Source organism: Fundulus heteroclitus, chromosome 22 (assembly GCF_011125445.2).
Source record: "Fundulus heteroclitus isolate FHET01 chromosome 22, MU-UCD_Fhet_4.1, whole genome shotgun sequence".
In the NCBI taxonomy this organism is placed as follows: Eukaryota; Metazoa; Chordata; class Actinopteri; order Cyprinodontiformes; family Fundulidae; genus Fundulus; species Fundulus heteroclitus.
In genome coordinates this window covers 9,924,692-9,945,880 of record NC_046382.1, presented here as the reverse complement: position 1 = coordinate 9,945,880, position 21,189 = coordinate 9,924,692, and the positions used below count along the sequence as shown (strand labels likewise).

Below are 21,189 nucleotides of genomic sequence, written 5' to 3'. Positions count from 1 at the left end.
GCAGATGTAGATAGGTAAGTAGATTCATGATACGCTGGGTGATATTTCTGGAGAGGTGATATGTTAAGTTTGATGATTACTGTGAACTTCTAAAAATCACACTCATTTTCTCCAAAATTTTGAATATTGCACATAACAAAAAAGCAATAAAAAAAGAGGTGGCTTTTCACCATAATCGTGTCTACAGCCGGGTTTCCTTACAACCCTCCGTTGTCATTTTATGTTTGGTGGGCTGGTGCCTATCCCCAGCTGTCACTGAGCGAGAGGAAAGGCTGCACCCTGGACAGGATTCCAGTCTATCAGAGGGCAACATAGGGACAAACAATCCTCCACACACATTCATACGGGCAAGTTGGAGAGAGACCAATTAACCTAACAGTAATGTTTTTGGATAGTGGGAGGGAGTCAGAGTACCCGGAGAGAACCTATGCATCCGCTGGGAGAACATGCGAGCTATGCAGAAAGACCCCAGGCGCTGATTTGAGCCCAGGACTTTCTTTCTGCAAGGCAACAGCGCTCAGATAAAGAGCCCCAGCAAACAGAGGCCACCTTCATGTTCATTGTGAAGCGTGTCAGTTGCTCCATTCCTCCTTGTTTCTGCCTGTCTACCTCTGCAGGCCCCAGGAGCTGGTGTGCTAAGTTCAAAACGGACAAACAGAGTGAGAGTTATTGGCTGTCCTGATTATATCTCGAAGGAGAGCCGGGGCTTTCGTCTGTGAAATGTTTTGCCTCGGCTGCAGGTTGCAAATACTTTTCCTGATTAGTTGCTGTGGGTTTTTTCCTGCAGCAACAAAACACCTGATTGCATCCACTGAGCACTATTTTTTTCTTTCGTTGCCAGGATCTGCCATCCCGATTTTACAGATGTAGGCGATTTTTAGTTTAGATTCGGTGTGTCAGCTCAATTGTATGTCGAGGTATGGTAAACTTGGGACATTTAGCGTTTTTGAGGTACCGAAAAGGAAAGGCAGAAGGACTTCAAAAGTGCAGTATAGTATGTTTCGAGTATGTGTTTGTTTTCCTGCCGGGTTTTTCATTCTGCTGTGTTCAGGTTTGAGGGAAAGTTTGAGCTGCCGGGGCCCAGTGGGCTGAATAATGAGACAAGATTGTGTGTGTGTGTGCGTGTGCACTTTTTTCTGCCTGTTGGTTGAGCACGATCTTTCTATTTTTGTCAGACTAATGCATCGCTCAGAGAAACATACAGTCTATCATTTTGCATTCAGCACGGCCGTAATTCATTCAAAACAGAAAAAAAGGAGGAAGCGCAGAGACAGCCGCCACTGAAAAACCAAAATCAAAACGAAGGCGCGGACTCTCCTGAATGTTAATTCCTCACCTAAATATTCCTGTCATGTCTTTCATTGATTCGTTTGGCGTGGTGATGCTTTGCAACGGGCGATTGAATAGTGCTGAAACGGCGTTTCTGCGAGACCCGCCGTCGCACGGATACTTTGACGTGGAGAGGCAGGGTGCGGCGGCGGCGGCTCGGATCATTAACCGTCTTAAACAGAAGCAGCAATAAACACGTCTCGACGATGAGTAATTTACATCCACAATCTCATCGGACTTAAATCCTTATCACTCTCCGCCATATCGACAGAGGATAAACGATCCATCAGCTATTTGGCCAAGCAATTTCCAACCGCTCCTATTTCTGTCATAGTTATAGATGTCAGGAGTCTGTTACTGGCATCAAGGCATGCTAAGGCTGTACAAAGTTACAGTTTTAACACCACCCAGGTTTTTTTTTTTTGTCACACCATTCTGATGCCTTCAAAGCTCTAAACGTGCGATGCCAAAGAAAGCGTTCACAGGAAGCAATTCAGCTCCAAACTCAAGTAGTTTTTTTTTAGGCTCTATCAATCAAACGGAAAATGAATTAACTTAAGACTGATAGGAAACTCTGACGCAGGCGATGGGTTGGTCTATAGCGACATTTTGTGCGTGTGTGTGTATCTGTTGTCACTTCTATCGTACCTGAAATGGTGCCACACAAATTATTGATAAGTATCAAATAGAGGTAAAAGGTCTTAGTCTTTTAAAAAAAAAAAAAAGCTTACATCTAATTCACTGGAGGAAGACTTGCCGAACGTAACTGGATGGCGATTTGCCAGACATTCTTCATTAAAAAAAAAAATATATATATATATATTCTGGCGTTATAACATTACAAATACTGATGCTATGACATGGTGTTACATCTGTATTATAAATTGTACCTCAGCTTACTTGGCCTGTCAGCTCACCTTGACTTCTCTTTTTCTTCTTCTCTCGACTTTTAAACAGAAACCTGAGTAACAACAAGATCTCTCTGTTGAGAAACGGCTCCTTCTATGGCTTGGCCGCCCTGGAAAAGCTGTAAGTACTTAAATCAAGCACTCTTAACTGCTTTGTCCTCCCCAGAGTCCTAGGAGCTGTCATCGCCGCGGCAGTATTGTGCTTTTAAGCGGCAGAAAGGCAAACAGGGAACATGGTGGGAATTAGGAGATCTTTGTCAGTTTCTACCCTGCAGGAGGCTCTCCTGTTTTTTATTTATTTATTTTTTTATTTTTATTTTTTACTCCCATGCCTCGTGCTTGACTTGCACTGCAGCAGTAAAAGTCTTAGAATAAGGATAAAATTCGGCGTCGTATGAAAGACCAATGCGACGCAAGATCAGTGAGGTTTGACAGCGCGACTGACGAGCCATGTCCGTGTCGATGAATCTCGCGTCGCACGCGGCGTCCCAGAGGGTGGCATTCATGAAGCCTGATTATAAGCTCTGTGACGGCTGCCCCAGCTTTGCCCCCCCTGAAGTCAACTATTGATTGCTTTCAACTACGTCCAGCCTAGTGATCGCTGATTTTCTACACCACACAGAGCAGACAGCTTGATGCTTCACCCCTCCCCTTCCTCCGCTCAGTCGTTCACATGGAAGCACACACTAACACACACACACACACACACACACGGTGACTGGTGTGAAAATGATGACAGACAATTTGGCCCCTGTCTCCCGCACTGGTTGACAGTTAAATCCACACTGGAATATTGTCAGGGGAATGATCCCGTCCACTTTCTTCTGCTCTCTGTGACGTCGCGGGACCTATAGGGTGATGTCACCCGTCTCTCTGGGTCCTATTAGTGGCATTCAAACCATCTACTTTCATTCCTTTCAGCTCGGGCTCCTGACGCTTTTAAAGGCACTTGGCCAAATGTTTGCTGCCCTTTCGGAGCAGGGATCTGTCCCGCTCCGCCGACGCGTTCCGTCCGTCCGCCTTGCCCCCGCGCAGCCTTTGGCAGGAAGGCGTCTGTCGCCGGCGGCTGACGCAAAGCCAGGTAGCCACAGCGAGCGGAAAGTGGCAGCCAGATGTTCCCTCGTCTGCTGACCGACTTTCTGCCTGGGCGGTTGGCTGGCTGACTGGATAGGATGGTTGAGCTGAATTGGCAGCTGATTGACAAGTCTAATAGGGCGTAGGTTCGCACCCCCACTGCAGCGGCTATGCCCTAAAACCGTGAAACAAACACACTTTTTAAAGCAGCGTGGATAGCTTGCGTTTCCAGAACACGTTGTTGCATCTGCCACTTCCGTTATTTTAGTTAGTCTGTTACTAGGAATTATTTCCCCTTTTCAAACACGATAGGTGTAGCAGAAATTCACCTATGATCATTTCAGTCAACATAAAGGTATACAGCCCTTGTCTGCTTCTCTGCTGTGGTGTGCCAGTAAAAACTGCAATGAGTGAGTGAACATATTTAGCATATAGTGATGTACAGTGCTGAGCTAAAGTCTTAGGTCATCCTTATTCAAAAAGTCCGGGTCTAATAAGTCAGATCGTTCAGGGTCAAAAACCCATTTAGAGCAGGTTGGTATTTTCTGAAAGTCTTGCTATTTAGAAACTAGGAAAATACCTTTTCTCTAAAGGTTCTGATTAAAAAAATTGACTAGTATTTGGGACTATTAGCCTGTCATCAACCTTAAGAAACCCCCCAGAGCATAAGGCTGCCACCACCATGTTTTATGGACTGCAGGGTGTGCTTTCATGCTTAGTTTTATCCGACTGTCAAACATTTTTCCACAGTCATTCTCCATAGTCCAGACATGTGGAAAACGCAGCAGTGTTGACGGATATAGAACATGACCAGCAGTTGTTACCTTCACTATTCGCCTCTCTAAAGCTCCCATGACCACTACAAATCTTTTTTTTTTTTTTTTTAATGTTCCAAAAAAAAAATGTTCAGTTGAATTCTACAGCATAAATGTGATATAGCACGTAGGAAAGGTTTTGAGACCATTTATCAGGATCACTGTACATTACAAAAGCCTACAATTTTAACAAAGGCGTGTTCTCATTCAACAGTCACTGAGTTTGTTTTCTGTTGAATTGTGCAGAATACATGTCTCATTTAAGGGGGATACATGCTAATAAAATAATTATCACACCCATAGGCACTTGAACAATTGAGCAAATGTATAGCCTTTTGATAGGGGTGCAAACTTTTATTTTTCCTATCTTATTCCTGACACAACAAATATCTGATTTTCCCCTTGTTTTTGAGCAACTCTCTGTTAAATTTGATTATTTTTGTCCCAGCTTCCTTCATCTCTCAGTTGGTTCCCGCCACAGTTTGATTTCCAAATAAAAGTTGTTTCATCCGAACGTGATCTGTCCAGTCTGACACACATAGGGAGAAAAAGCATATGTAACTGAGTTAGCTGTTAAATATCCCCCACTCACCTTAAATCAGGTCCACTACAGCAGAAAAATACACTGACATGTAATATTAAGCCCCAGGCTCATAAACCAGTATATGTCCAGAGCAGATCTATCTATCTATCTATCTATCTATCTATCTATCTATCTATCTATCTATCTATCTATCTATCTATCTATCTATCTATCTATCTATCTATCTATCTATCTATCTATCTATCTATCTATGGGTTATGTTTGAACTTTTACAGCAAATACAAAATGTATGAAAGAAAATGTATATTCTTTTATGCAGTCTTCTAATTTCTGTGGCCTTTTTTTCTTTCCTCTTACATTTTGCAACGTTATTAGGGGCCTATGACCAAGGATCGCATATAACAGGGGTGTGAAAACTTTAAAGAGCTGTAATTCCTCTGTAATAAAGAAACACCTCATGTTTGTAAAACATTCTGAAAGACTTTTAGAAAGTCTGCACTGTTACTGGTCCAAGGCCTCTTTAAAACATAATCAGAAAGTCTAACGCCCTGAAAGCACAAAGAAATGGGGAATCGCTGTTGCACGTTAGCACTACTAACATCAGGTTTAATGGTTCATTTCACCATCGCCTTAATACTCCATCCAGACATTCGAACATTTATGTTTCAGGTTGACATTCAGGATGCTAGACAAATAAAACATGATTCAGTTTTTAGCAAAACGTGATGCATTACACGTCACGTGCATAATCTTAAGAACCCAAAACTCCTCACAGGATTGTGCATCTATTAGGTAACATCAGCCTGTGTTCAGCATTTTCATCAAAGGGGTTTCTATTTGGACCTAAAAAACAAAAAAATAAAAAAACAACAATCAGGAGTCCCTCCCCCTTTTATGTTGTGACTGGATCCTTTTTGCCTTGCGGCTTGCCGTACCTAACCATTGTAACCATCCTCTATTATAATGCTTTATTACACTTATAATTGTTTTCGTCATCATTATCAAAGGTCACTGCGCAATCTGAGTGCTCCAAGGGAAAAAGCTTCTGTGAAAATTTATCTGGGTAGAGCAGATAGTGTCCTCTTAAACGCAGGGTCCCTGTATGTTGGATGATGGCCTGAATACCCCCCACACCCCCCACCCCCATATGGACACCGGCCCATTACCGTCAGCCAAAATGAGTCCCACTGGGGCAAAGCAAAAACAAAGGCCATCACTGTTCTCTGTTCAGTACACAGAGTCTCGCTTTATCGAGGGTTCCCACCGCAGAAGGCCTCCCTGTTAAGGGCCTGTGGAACATCGACGAGACTGGAACGGTTTTTAGTTCTCATGCTAATTAGGTTGCATTTTGAAGCTTGTACAGGATCATATTTTATAAGAAGTCTGGACTGAAAAGCCATTTTTATCAAAGCTAAATAAAGAAAAAAAAAAATAATCCAATCTACAGGAAATGTACTGTGGTCAGATTGTTGAAACAATTGTCACATATCCTATTACCTGAAAGCAAGAGGTTTATTTTTGCATTCTAAGCCCCGAAACGTTTGCAGAGGTTGTACAGATGCATGTTTCATATGGCATTAATCCATCCATACCTGAAAGCAAACACCATTTTTTCTCCCCCCCCAGTCTGTTTGACCAAACATTATTCATCTGGCCAGAGGTATTTGAAAGCAGGCTGTACGGACAGAAGTCACTTCCACCCGGGGATGGGGGAGCAACATCAGAATTCTGGGTGGCATCTGCAATAGCTCATTGTGAGAAGTGGATGTCAGAGGTGCAAGGAGATGTCCTTTACAAAGTTTTGCAACTCTCGTTTTGACAGACAAAGTGACGTTTATTCAGTCTTCCTCATGAATGAGCCTGCCTGGAGGGGGATTGATAAAGGAGTGGCAAATTGCTGAAGGACACCTCCTCCCAACGGTGTTTCAGAAGAATGAATGAACCAGTTGGAAGACCGGGCTTTGAGTGTAGTTGTGATTTTTATTGTTATTTTTTTTTGTGACCATAAATCAAAGTGAGCTTAAGAATAGTTTCTAATAAGGTGCGAGGTCAGAGGTTAATGGAAAGTGGCGTTGTTTAGTCAGCCATACCCCAATTTGCCAAAAATATAGTCAATTTACAGTCAATAAGATCTGAAGAAAGTTGCAACATTCCTAGCGAGGCAGCAGTCGGCATGAGATTCGCACAAGATTATATATAACCTTGTGTAAATGGACAGCTGCATTTACGTTGAGTAACCCCCGGGGGCGCACATTGAATGCGGTTGTGGGTCCGGTTACCTAAAGCCGTGCGGCGCTGCGGAATATTCCGCATGAAGGAAGTTTGACCGGACGCCGCAGCGGTTCCCGGATCAAGCTCCCGAATTTCATGTACTAAACGGGAAATGCCAAACAGGATAAAGTTCTGGTAAAATTTCAGAATAAAATCACCGCACCAACTTAGGTAGCTAGACTGCTGTAAACAAAACGGCGACACAGAAACTCAAGGAAATAGAGGGGCTTTTGGAGGATGAAAAAGGATATTTAAGCACACGGATACCGAGTTTTGCCCTAAATAAATGAACACCGTGACAGCTTTTTTTAACCATTTATGAGGGATAGCAACAAAAAGCACCACAACAGCAGTGCCGTTTTTTTCAAGCCGCGCCTCAGCTGGCCTAGGAGGAGTGTGAGACGGGGTTGGCGGTCAAACCGGATCAGGACCGCAACCCACACCGCATTCATTGTGAGCAAGGCGTAACCAGCAGACATGCGTCCGTAGAAGATATTTCCTTTGAAATGGTTTGTGTGAGAGTTTTTGTGCTTCCTCCTGTGTCTTCTTTAGCAGCATCATTAGGACTGAAACTTGCCAAAGTTGAGATTTGTTCCCTCGGTTTGGTTTGTGTGACCTGTTGAGAAGCTATGATGCATTCACGACAGATAAAAGATTGGTTTCAGAAGCTGCGGGTTGGTGGGGGAAGCTGAAAATTGACCAATTTATTGAAAATACCTGTATTCTATTTTGCTTTGCTTGTAAAAAAGCAAAATAAAAAAATATCTCTTTGTAACAGAAGCAAGAAAAAAAAAAGACAAACAAGACCCCTTTTTGTACTTTGAGTTGCTTAAATCCTGAACTTGTTCATTTACTAAAAAAAAAAAAAAAAAAATGTCCCTCACTGTTTGTTTAGTGGGACGGTATACTCTCACTCCAAGGCCTGGCTGATGTTTAATACAAGACATAAACCATGATGAAGCCTTGTACGGCTCAAAGCTGGGTTTGGAAATATGAATCACTTTATTGCTGTTTCAGAGAAGGTCGCTGCTGGCTCACCGCTGAGGAATAGCCTGGAAGCTCAAAGGGCGTGTCCAGTTCTCTGACCAAGTTTGGAGAAACAGTGAGGCTCGTCTTGTTTCTCTCATCCGTCCTTCTGCTGGAGGTGGTTCATCACAAGCTGCTGGCTGCTGTTAAACGCGGCGGCAGGTGAAGCCTTCTTGACCCTTTGGTTCTGATTAAACATCTTGCACCAGCAGAATCTCTGAAATAGGACATCATGGTGAAGCTCCTATTACAAACAAATATCCTTTATGCTTTAAGACTTTTAGTGACTTTTTCTTCTTCTCCATCGCCTTTAAAACTGCCTGCAATGGTTTCACGGGACTGTTTTGAATGTTTTGACTGCGGGTTGAAATGAGCGTGACTTTTCTCCCACTATTTTTGTTCTTCCAAAGAGCAATTGAAACAAAGGAAATCAGAGCTTATATTTTAATGGGCGACGCCTCATCGGGAGGGATAAACTGCGCTCCAGCAGTGTTTGAAAACTGTTTACTCGGCGCTGAAAAATGGGTTCAGACTGCAGAGATGTTTAACGACAAAAACGCGCTTGAGATCTTTTTTTTTTTCTCCTTTTCGTGAACAGTCTGGGTAAACTCCAGAAACAAATGTGCTCACATATTATGGAAGATTTATTTCAACAAGTACGTGTGGTTTAAAGTAGCAAATTACTTTGTCTCTTTCCATGTTGGTTAAAAAAAATAAATTGACACCAGAGTCCTGAAGTCTGTCTTTATGCAATGTGTATAATAGGCAAACAGATATAGGAGACTCCATTGCCATTTGATGGTCTGGCAGTGGTAGTTACAAAGCTGTCACGCTGCATACACATTCACTCATTTTAATTGGACTGACCTGTCTGACTGTTTATCTTCCTTCCCCTCTCAGTAAGCTTTCAGCACATATTTACCATTCATTAAATAGTTATCCATCTCTGTTAGGGGTTGGCTGGATGGAAATAAGGTGGACGGTCCTTCATCTGCAAACTGACCCATGTCCAACGTTAATGCCTGGATTCAGAATAACTCATGTTGGGTGGGTTCACCTTTGCCTTCAGCGTGGTTGATGTATTGCTTTTTGCCTGTCAACGCTCTGCAGTTATTGTATATGTATGGTATCATAATCATTGAGATATTGGTCATATCATTAATATCTTTTCAATTAACTAAACACGTACCTCCAACTGAAATAAAGCTGATATCAAAAGATATTTTTCAGATGAATTGAAGAAAATGAAAACGGGGATTCTTAAAAAAAAAAAAAAAAAAAAAAAAAAACTTGCACAATTCAAAATATTACACTGGTCGTTCCTAATATTGGATATGGCTGGATGGTGTTCAGAAGTTTCTCTGTTGCTCATTTGTAACAGAGGTCAAATGAAAGTGTTCTTCCTCTTGTGATCTACACTAGACTGTCAAATACAGTTAATATTTCATTCAACAATGCTGATTTAAAATTAAGTGGCATTTTAAAGGAAGGAATCTGGACAGGAATGAATCACCTCTGGTTTAAAATTCATATTTATAAATATTTAGACTGATCAAACATTAGTTAACCATAGAAACACAGAGGAGGCTCGCTTAAAAGGCTGGAATACTTTGAAAAGCCAAACACTGTCCTAATTGCAGATTTTCTGAAACAAAGTTTGTAATTTGAATGAAAACTTATAAGATGGGTGCTTTTTGGTTACATTGGAACCATTGTCTTGCTCTCATGAACATAATATATTTAAAATATGTATTAAAAGGTACGTTTGAAAAGTGTGATTTTCTTTTGCAAAGATAAAAGTTTACACTTCAATGAAATTGTTTGGTGCTAGGGCTGGACGATATAGAAAAAAGGCATATTGATAAAATATAAATCATATTGGATCAATATCGATAATTATCAATAAATTCAAAACATATATTTTAAGTGCAGCCCTGGCCATTTTATGCCGTTGTTTAGTGACCTATTTTTAGATACAGAACACACAAACACTGAATTCAAACTCATTCCTTTATTCAACCAACGTTTTACCAAAACTACCCATGTTCTTTAGGATGAACTTTGGTTCTTTAACTCAGATAAAATGTTTTTAAAAAAGAAAAAAAAAGGAACGCATGTTCTCTGAACTCTTTGAAGGGGGCGGAGCTTGGTGACAGAGCGTTCCTGGGTCTGCGTTGTGATTGGTTGGGAGGATTTAAATGACTGTAATATGAATCTACATGGCTAAAATCCAAAAGGAAGGAACATTCTTATTCTATTGAACTTTGTGACGTTTTTTAATCATTGATATACGTCTATCGAACTATATATATCTTTATTGAATTATCTTTTTTCTTTGTTCTCTATAAAAAGAAACACATTCTACATTGATTTCATATTTGATATAAATATTGATGCTTAAACCAACATACTGTTGTCATAATTTTTAGGATAATGTATGGGCTCTATCTTCGCACCCTAACATTTTCTTATTGTTATTAGTCTCATGGATAAAGGGCTAAACCCAGTATTTAAATAATTGCATTTAAGACCTAACTAAAGTGCACATCAATAGTTTAACCAGATGCTTGTTTGTCTTTGGTCAAATCTTTTTCCTTTCTGGATTTTTGTGATCTCCAATATGAGCACAGTGCCATTCATATTCTTGACATGTGCAGCAAATTCACACAGTTAAAGTGCTTGATCTACTGGACTAAACTGCTGCAGGTAAAACTGTATTGTCGTATAATGTGTATTCCAACTAAGTGCTAATTTATCATTAGCCTTTTTACTAAAGTTGGATCCTTTTTCTCTTAACTAAGAGCTTCACAGTCTTGCTGCTTTACACCAATGTACCACTGAGAAGTATGAACCAAGGCACATTAACGGGTGTACGTTGTCGTCCCATTTCACTGAGTGGACATATTAATTTAATGCATAATGCAGCATCACTTTCCATTTGGATGACTGCCCAAGTGACTGTGGCAAGCTGCTCTTTTATTTATGCATATGTTTCACATTGAGCCTAAGTGCATCTGATGGTATTCTGAAAAATACATCAAGTGCTGAGATTTAATTGCTAATACCAAAAATTTGATTTCCTAAAAACATATTGCTGCTTTCCCCGAGGGATGTCTGGGTTTTCCCAGTGTGTTTTTGTGCATCATATATTGATTGTGGAATGTTCTAACTTAGAATATACAGCTCCAACACTTGTATTTGTGTGGGCATTCACTTCTACTTAGTTTAATCACACTAGCACAATAATGGGATTTACCTGAGTGCCTTCTCAACGTTTGACCTAATATTATAACACACAACAATCATGGAGTGACTGTGGTGCAAGGAGCTAGGGAGCTCATCTGGTAATCGGCGGGTTGCCGGTCCGAACCCCCTCTCTGACCGTCTCAGTTGTTGGTCCTTGGGCAAGACACTTCACCCGAATTGCCTGCTGGCGGTGGTCAGAGGGCCCGGTGACGTCCGCAGCCTCGCCTCTCAGTCTGCCGCAGGGCAGCTGTGGCTACTAACATAGCTCACCACCGTCAGGGTGTGAATGGGTGAATGACCGACGGTAGTGGAAAGCGCTTTGGGGTCGTCGGACTTGATAAAGCGCTATACTATATGAGTACAAGCCATTTACAATTACCACACACAGCCTGCGTGTGCACTACAGCAATAAGGGATTTAATTAATTAAACATCTTTTGTAATGAATTGTATATGGAGAACCCAAATGTTAGCCGGACACAGAGCTGAAGCTTAAAAAAGGGGTTTATTAACAAAAAGATCCAGGAGACAAAAGAACTGGCTTCAGGCAAAAAAACAAAGCAAACTCCAAAAACAGACGAGCCGAAAGCTAAACGGGCAAACGGGCAGGCAAGCTAAACTAAAACAGTCAAGGGTGAAGTACTCTTACCGGGGAACTTGCACGTGAGGATAACACGAGACGTCCTGGCAACAAACAGAAAACTAAAGCGGGCTTAAATAGGCGAACGGAACAGGAGAGCAGGGCGGGACTAATTAATCAAAACAGGTGGAAATGATAAAAGGAGCACACAGACTAATAAACCTAAGGTAGAAAAGTGGCTAAACTGAAAGAAAATAACCTGAACCACAACAGAACGTTACATCTTTAGCCAAGTTTACTTGTCTGAGCAAATAGATTACAGTGAAATCTATCCTTTGAGTTTAACCCATCCCTTAGATAGCAGTGGGCTCCCACTGTGCAACACCCAGGGAGTATTTTGGAGCAAAGAGTCTTGCTTAAGGAACCCAGACTGGCAGTCTGTGGGATTCGAACAGGGAAACTTGCAGCCTTCACCGGAGGCAAGTACTCTGCTATAATAGCCACTATTCCACCACTCCCATTATTAGCTAAAGCAATCAGAGCATAGAGCCAGTATTAATTGGATCCACCTTAGACATTTGCCAATGGACAGGGAGTTATTCTTCATCAGTGCAGACTGGGTATCTAGATCAGATTAATTAAGGTTATCATTGGGTTATTGCTGCAACGCTTATATAAATTCCATAGCAGTGGTGCATATACGCAGTCTGTATTGCATCTCTAAGTTGCAATCTTTATGTCCCACAGTTTCTCAATATGTTCAAAAAAAGCATTGGCAGCCTTCCTTTGCAGATTAAATTGTATTAGATAACTATAAAAGTGATTCAGACAGACTTAATTATCTTTGTTCACCGCTGAAGCAGAAGGCAAATATGCAATAGTCCCACATTGGTATTGCTAAGCATAAACAAATGGCGAACTTATTAGAATCTTTTGCTTAATTCCTGCAGTCATTGTCAGACAGTGAGGCAACGAAGGAGACTTATGCTGGTCATCCTACACCCGCTTCACTGGCGGTGAGAAAGAGGTGGGCAGATAGGAGTGAAAGAGATCAGTTCCAACCCAAAGGGAGAAGGAGAAGGAGAAGGAAACGGGTCTGGGAAGGGGAGAGGAATCAAAATTTAATAAACTCAAAAACATCACATCCTGACATTTAAACCCTTTTTTAAGCTTCTGACATTGTTAAAACTAGATCAAGCACAGGGCATTAAATGTACCTGAGCTCAACAAACCCAAATAAATTTGAAAGCTAATGTATATTTCCTCACTTTCACTCACCAAGCTTTGGATAAAACTAAAAACCTCCAATCTAAACGTTGCCCTTTCAGTGACAGATAATGATCACGCTGCTCTCCCTGGGGTCACTTTGCTCAGAAGGTTTGCAAAGGCCCAAATATACAGTGCAGTTTAAACGCACTGGGAAGCACTTCAGTAGCTTTTCAAACATGCAATACAAATTGTGGGGTTTATACAGTGCACTGCTACCACTCCTCAAACATGCACCACAAAAATGGTCATTGTTTAAACATTCATCTGACTTGAGCAACTCCAGCTGTTTCTACAGATATGGTTGTCTAGCCTCTATTCTGTGTTTATATGTGTGTATGAGTGCTTTATATGCTGGAATAATGACTAAAAATTGTACAATACCTTTCCTTAGTTTAAATGTTTGATATTCTTTTGTGTGCTTTTGAATTTTCAGCTTTAGAATAAAAATTGTACCAACATTTTTTTCTCTTTTGCTGGAATACAAAATATTTATCAGTGTTGTTTCCATTTAGCTTGCGTTTAATTGCTGAACTTAACTCAAGAGTTTTTTTGCCTTTGGATGCATCTGCTAAATGTATCATCGTTTGCTTCTGAGCCATACTGCTAACAGCTGTTCTCCTTTTTGTGTGTTGATGTTAATTAGTTTTCTGCCTGCTGGGTCAGACCTTGGAGATGGATACTTTTTGCTCCACTGGGATTGAATCATGGATGCGTTTCTGGAAAATGGATCCACTTATAGTAACGAACACATGATTATTGTAGGACCATGCTCTATCCTGAAAATTTAACAAAAAATATATAATTTAATGTTTATTTTGTGGGAGAAAGTCTCATGTAAAGAGTAATTTTATTTTAACAAACTTATCAGACATACAGTAATTGTTGGTACCCTTGAAGTTAATACATTGTACAGCCAACTTATTGGTGTATATCAATTTAACTAAAAAGTACCAAGATTAGCTAATTATTTAGGTACCTTGCATTTGTGCTTCCCATGCCAGTAATATGCAGTGATTCTGGCTTTATGCAGCAGAACATGTTTAGAAGGACATTTATGGTACTGCCACCAAGAAACTACAACTTAGTTGTCTCCTTGCCCCAAAACAGCAGATGTAGCCAAAGGCAACTTTCTGAATAAAACAATGTTGTTCAGATGAATTTTATTTGATTTTTTTAATAGAAAGAGAGCTCACCATCTGGTTTGTTTATCACATAACATATCTTTACCTCAACATATACCAGAACTGTTGCATACTGCATGTTTCATTAGGCTGTAGTCTTAATATGCAGGAAGAGGGATGTTTGACTATTCCTCTTTGCACAATCTCTCTGGATCATCCAGGGTTCTGGGTTGTCTCCTATGCTGGGTTCTCTTCAGATCATCCCACTGGTTTCACCCAACTTGCACTGCACCTGATCCCAGTGTTCCTGTCTGCAGGTGCTGGACCCACATAGAGGCCCAATTGATGTTGTAGCTTCGTCGAGCTAAACCCCTGAGGCCAACTTGCCATGGAGGACCTAACAAGGAGCAAAAGCTCCGGACAACTTTATATATCTGATTATAGGTTACCCAACCTCTCCACCCTAATAAGGTGGAGATTCAATTGGGGGGGGGCTGGATAAAGGTGGACTGGCCTTTCTGACATCCAATTCTAGATGGACTTTCTGGGTAGGGAGTCAGTTTCTGTCTCAACCAAACGAGTTTAAGTATCTTGGTGTCTTGTTCACAAGCGATGAATCGGGAAAGGGAGGCATGGATTGGGGTTTCACTTGCAGTAATGCAGGCACTACTCATACCTGATATGGTGAAGAAAGCAAGTCTACGTTCCGACCCTCACCAATGCTCATGAGCTATGGATCATGACCAAAAGAACAAGGTCAAAATTAGCTTCCTCTAGCAGCCAGAGATAGGGTGAGGAGCTCCTTTCGTTTCCCGCAACGAAAGTAGTCTGTTGTGGTGGTCTGGAAATCTTAACAAGATGTTTCCTGGGCGCCTGAGCAGGTATTCTGCTCATGTTTTACTGGGAAGAGACCCTGGGGAACACTCAAAAACTTACTGGAGGGACAATATATCCTGTCTGGCCTGGGAGCACGTTGGGATCCCTCAGAACGAGCTGGAGGATGTCACTTGAGAGACGGATGTTTGGGGTTCCCTCCTGGACCTGTTGCCCCTGCAACCCGATCTTGGATAAGGGGAAGACAATGGATGGATGGATATCCTGGTATTTCAAAGGGTCCATGATGCCATGCAGTCTATCAAGCTTCCTGATCTGTTTGCAAGACAAACAGACTCACAAAAATATAGATACCCCACCATACTTAACTGAACAAAATGTTATTTTTCTCATAATTAGCGTTTGTTTCACGTCAGGGCCACCAGAAGCACTTGTTGCTGAAAAACTCACATCTAGCCAAAGCACGCAGTTCTAGTTCCAACTAATTGGTGACTGTCAGATAAAATTGTAGTTTTCTCTCAGAATGTTGTGAGTGATTCCTTCTTTCTTCTACCGCATGTTTATATGCCTCTGAGCAAGGCATTTAACTACCACTTAGTGTGTTGTGCATTTGTAAGTGAGGTTTGCAGAATGTAGGTGTATTCAGCTTCTTACTCAATGCAGGTTGTAACTCTCATGGTTTGCTATGTCACAGAAGAGTTCACCATCACTGTCCAGCAGGAACTGGTGTTGCCAGATGTTTTTGAAGAAGGTTCATGACCTTTGTCGTGGGCATAAAGCACGCAGGGTATGCGTGGGACATTTCCCCTGCACTTCCCGTTTCTGTGCCATCTGTCCCCCTCATGTCTGACATGATGGTTACGCCCCTGGCCTCTGTATACCAATGTAGGAAACCACTATGTCGCCACTCTTTTGTTAAGTTTAGCTAAAAGTCCCAAGTTTACTACTTTTTCTAACACCTTTGCAGATGTATTTGATACCTGCATTTAATTCAGAATCAAAACGTCATGAGACGTTCAGCACTATGCGAACAGGCAGCTCCCTCCGCCGCTTAATTTTTGTTGTGATGTATTTTTTTAGAAGTCCTGTGTGTTCCTGTGTTCTTTGGCTTGCTGTGCGCATTGTGGAGGCGACAACATTGTTTTTCATTTCCTTTTATTGCCATGTGTGTTACGGCAGTGCTAACACCATTGCTATTCACTCTCTACCCTGCAGACTTCTTTGTCTGCTTCCAAGATTTCCAAACTTTATGTGTTTTCCGCCGACTCTGTCATACGCCGCCTCATCACAGGAAAGGACGTCTCATAGTACAGACATTGGACGCAGGACTTTGTGGACTGGTGCCAGTGGTGGATTTACACAGGCACGGACCCACCACACTGTTGACACTTAATACTTCACCTGAACAATAAACTGGACTGGAGTTTTATTGATTTTCAAAAATTGCAAATTATATAATAATAATCAGATTAATCATATTTCTGTCTTTATTTACATGCTTGTCTGGTGCAGAGCTGCTATATCTGCTATATATTGGTACTTTTTATTAAACATTTCTGCTGTTAACTCTGTGGCTTTTCTTTTAAACATTTGGACAATGGTCTGAAGAGCCACACAATGCTGCAACAGATTTATTCTTCTATCTTCCCAACTTCAGAATTAAAGGCATATTATGCAACATTTTTCAGTAAATTAATATGTCCCATACCGTTTTGGATGATTAAATGAGTCATTTCAGGTCGAACAAAGGTTTTCTCGGCCGCCCTGGTGGTCTGTGGGGGAAATACCGTACTTGCAATTGCAGGAGCCCTCGGCTCGCACCCACAGGCTCAGTAGTCTCGTGCATCGCGAGAGTCGGTCTTGCTTTACGGCGAGAACTGCTACACGCCCCCAGTGAAAGGCGTGCTCGTTGCTAGCGCAGTGGCGATATTTGTGCAGTTATCATGGCAGAACCAGCGAGAAAACAGCGAAAGCCCATGTTGGAGCAGGCAAGAAAGAGGAAAAGGGCTCTGGACAGAGAGAGGAGTTGTACACGGGTGAACATCGGGCAAGCTTTTTCTTAATGGCGAGAGCTAAAAGAAAAAGAAGGCTGCAAGGCTGACGCGGACCTCGCGTTTCTGCTGATGCGATTGTAAGTAACATTGGAATGGTTTTTCTCTCTCTGTGTGCATGTTCAGTGTTTTGCGCGGACCGACTGGCGGAGCGGGGGGGGAGTATCCATGTGTTTTTGCCTGTTTTTTTCCCTGCCATTCACTATATGCACGCGCAAAAGCAACAACAAAGAACCGCGTGTTAACGTCAAATAAACATGCAAGCATATCGAGTTGTTTTTTTAATTTATTTATTTATTTTTTTGAATGTTGGCGAGGCGGTAGCGTGAGTTTGGCGAGGCGGCCGCCTCGCCAGGATAGCGCTGCGGGAAACCCTGATGTTCATACTTTCACTGAGTTAATCATTGTTTGTACTGCCATTTTTTCGACTTTTCGTTGCGTTCGCCTGTCTGCTAAGCTCAAAACAACCGCGCCTGGCTTGACGGAGAATCCAGAACAGCTGAGCATCTTTACAACAGTGCACTTTTACTTTCGCCCTCTGGGGGGAGCCTCGCTGGAAAATCAACCCCGGTTGCATAGTATACCTTTAAGTCAACATTTAGACCTTAGACACGGGAGAATGTGCATATGTACATAGACCTAATTTAGAACATCATATTTAATCTGGGTTAAGACCAAGCAACACTGCCCAGACGTTCAGTCTGGTTATTGAGAGACCCGTGATAAATGTGACCTATTTACATATTTAAATTGTACTGGCAGCACACATTTTAATCTAAAGTGTGATTTAACATTTGAGCTGTACAGACTGTGCAGTGTTGTAACACCAGGCATGAAGTGGAGTTTGTTGTAATAAAGGTAAAATGCCACTTGTCAAGCATAAATCATAATTGTTAACCAGAACTAAACCTTCTCATACAGCAGTAGAGCCTCTTAGTTTCCATCATGTAACAGAGAAGACGTAGAGCTGACAGAATGTTTCTGAGGCATATGAGGAAATAGATTGTATCTGTAGAAGTAAAAAAATATGATTGTATTTGTAGAAATGAAAAAAAAACCCAGACATATTGGATTTCTTATAAATGTCAAATAACATGTCAGGAAGAGTTCACTTTTATTGAAAATATATGGCTTTTGTTGTCTAGATGGCACTCAACCATTTAGACAACATTAAGATGCATTTCTTTAAAAAATAATCCTCACAGGTTTTCTGTCACAAGCAGTGATTAATTATTTATGTGAAGAAAAGATGTGCATCTTTTTGATGCTGACTGATCAAACTGCGGCTGTGCTGTTTCATGAACTGTTTTGTTTGATAGTTGCAAATCAATTTTCCATTCTGGGCAACAAAGCTTACACTGACCACTGGAGGTGACGTTACTTTGTGTACCTGATAGATAAAAAGAAGTAACACGAAACATAGCAGTAAAATAGATGATTTTTCTACAGTCAAAAGCATCTTATGACCTTTTTTCCAACTTTTTTTTGTCATATTTTTTTTTTTCCAAGGACTTAGCTCAGCTTACAATTTGCTTAATTGAACAGCAGTGTCTATGTATTTTCTAGTTCATAGGTATTAAACGCAAGTCTTGCATGCATCCCTTCTCTAACACAACTTAATCGAATGAATGGGTCATTACCAGGCCACACCATAGCTGAATGGCTGAATGCTGGTGATGAAGGTCAGTCCTATGATTCAGCATCTAAAATTTGCAAGATAGTGCTGGGCACTCCTTTCCTACACATCATTCTGGAGCAGCAGTTTCAAACTCAAGTCCCGAGACATGCAGCTTTTAGATGTGTGCCTGGGCAAAAACACCTAAATTCCCTAGCTAAATAGCTCCTCAGCATGTAGTCAAGCTCTACAGAGTAACATTAGTTCGGTAACTATTAAATTCAGGTGTGTTGAAGCACAGATACTTCTAAAAGTAGCAGAACTCTGGCCCTCAGAGCCTGGAGTTTAGCACTTGTTCTGGAATGTGTGTGTATATGTATTTGACCTCCTGTGCCTTTTTCTACAGAGGTCTTAGCCAGGCAGGCTGCAGCTCTCACAACTGACTCAAATTCCCTGATTTTGCCTGATTATTGACCACAGGGATACATTGTGGTCAATGTATTATTGTAAAATAAGGTATTCATATGCATCCTTTATGCCTCCAAGCCAGGTGTAAACTTACGTTCCTTATGTCACTTCTTCCCTTGAGCAAACCTACCTGGATACTCACCTGCTTCCAAGGTTTTCCACGGTCTTCCAAGCCGTCATCTACTTGCCCAAGCGTGCTGAAACTCTTAAAGAATTGCATGCCACTGCACCAGCATCCTTCAGAGTCATTTCCTGCCACTCACCTACATATCCACCTCTGTGCCACCGCCCACCTCTAAGAACAATGCCACCTGCAACCAGAGAGGAGAATTACAGTATTGTGAACCTTTTCAAATGTGTAAAATAAGCCACTCACCTTTGCTTAGCTTGTCTTGTGTGATCAGTGCACATAGGTCTGAATATTAAGCATAGATATCACCCTCATAGCTTGTTTCAAGGTCTTCCAGCAGCACACAGACATTTCTAGGTCCCACGTGGCACCCGTTTCAGAGAGTGAGGAGACGGGAAAGGGTTAAAGAAAGCAGATTTCTGTTACGCAGACACTTCCACAGTTGCTGCAGAAGCTCTTTGTTGCACCTATGTAAAACATGGACTGTCACTCCAAAGATTTGTCTCTTCAGTTATCATCACAGTAACAAAACAAGTGGGAGACTTCTTCTGTCCCGGTCTGTGGGTGGATTAAAGGCCATCCACAGACCCGACCTTAGCCTAATATCTGTTGCAAGAACGATGTCAGGATGTTGTTGTTCTTTTACACAAATATTTGAATGGCTCAGTCTCATCTCTGTTAACATATTGTATTTCTTTTATAAATGTGTCTCTTTGCAGAGGATACCCTTTACTCTGAATTGCTTGGCTTTGTTCAGCCCCCAATACAGTGAAGCTTACTGACAGAGGATGTTATGTTACACATCATTTCTGATCATAAATCATGGAAAAGCATGTACAATTCACTTTCAGATAGTTTCCTCCGATTGTGCAAGCCTTTGGCACCCAGACAGTTGTACTTTGCTGTAAACTCTACCTGTTCTGGACCAGGTAATGACACGCAATCATAATTCACATTTATTTACTGAGGCTTGTTGGCACAGATGTTAAAGGTGTTGCCCATGGAGTCAAAGTCTATTGTATGTGGTTATGGAAATATTATTTTTCATAGGAAATCTTTGAGATACAATACAAATAGAGTAGTTCATAGAAAGTTATTTTACAACTAAGACAGAAATGACAATACTCAGGAATCTCATCTAAACATTTAAAGTAGCTGTTTGGTTATTGATATTGAGGATTCCACTGTATGTTAAAAACAGTAGTAGAGTGATGCATTTGCTGTGTGCAGCCTAATGGAGCAGCGACCCCTGCCCCATGCTAAGGCAACAAATCGATATGTGGCAAATATTTTAAGCATTCAGCACATCAGGAGATGGCTGAGCAATGAGCGAAAAGATGGTTCAGAATAAAAGAAGGTGCTTCAGGCCTAACCTGAAGCACCTTGGCCCACTGGCTTTTTTGTAGCATATTATGCATGATCAAAGGGAAGTGTGGGTGTGAACAAAGTGGGAGATAGCCGCTGACTGACCTGACTAGACCTGGATCTCAGTTTCTCAGGGAAGACGACTTTCTCTTCTGCTTTCCGAAGTATGCAGTTAGAATAAGAACTCCAGGAGGCTGTCTGCTGATATCCTTAACTTGATTCTCTTAAAAAGACCGTCAGCAAAAATAGAGTTACGCTCCTCAGACTCAAGGTCAAACCAGAAGTTTGGATTTCAATTTATAAATCTTATATAGAACTTTAGAAAATTGTAAAATAAATGTAATAATGTGTAATTTATGCTTCCCCAAGACTTAGCAGTTGCTAAATAGCTCTTTGGGAGTCTTAACAGTGCAAACACAATGTGTCTTATGTCATGGAGTAGACAACAAATCGCACATTGTTAACCATAGAAGGGAGTATTTTTTATTATTTTTTTTAAACAGGGAGTCTTTTACATTAACATCAGTTACTTGAAATTAACAGC

At 41.3% G+C, this 21,189-nt stretch overlaps 1 protein-coding gene across 1 annotated transcript in view; it reads left to right on the top strand.

Moving 5' to 3' along the window:
* LOC105921153 (adhesion G protein-coupled receptor A3) overlaps nucleotides 1-21,189 on the top strand; it is a 277,946-nt gene that overhangs the window by 35,009 nt on the left and 221,748 nt on the right. Inside the window, exon 2 of the mRNA XM_036126251.1 lies at nucleotides 2,287-2,358. Coding sequence (XP_035982144.1) covers nucleotides 2,287-2,358 — 72 coding nt within the window. The remainder of the gene's footprint in view (nucleotides 1-2,286; nucleotides 2,359-21,189) is intronic.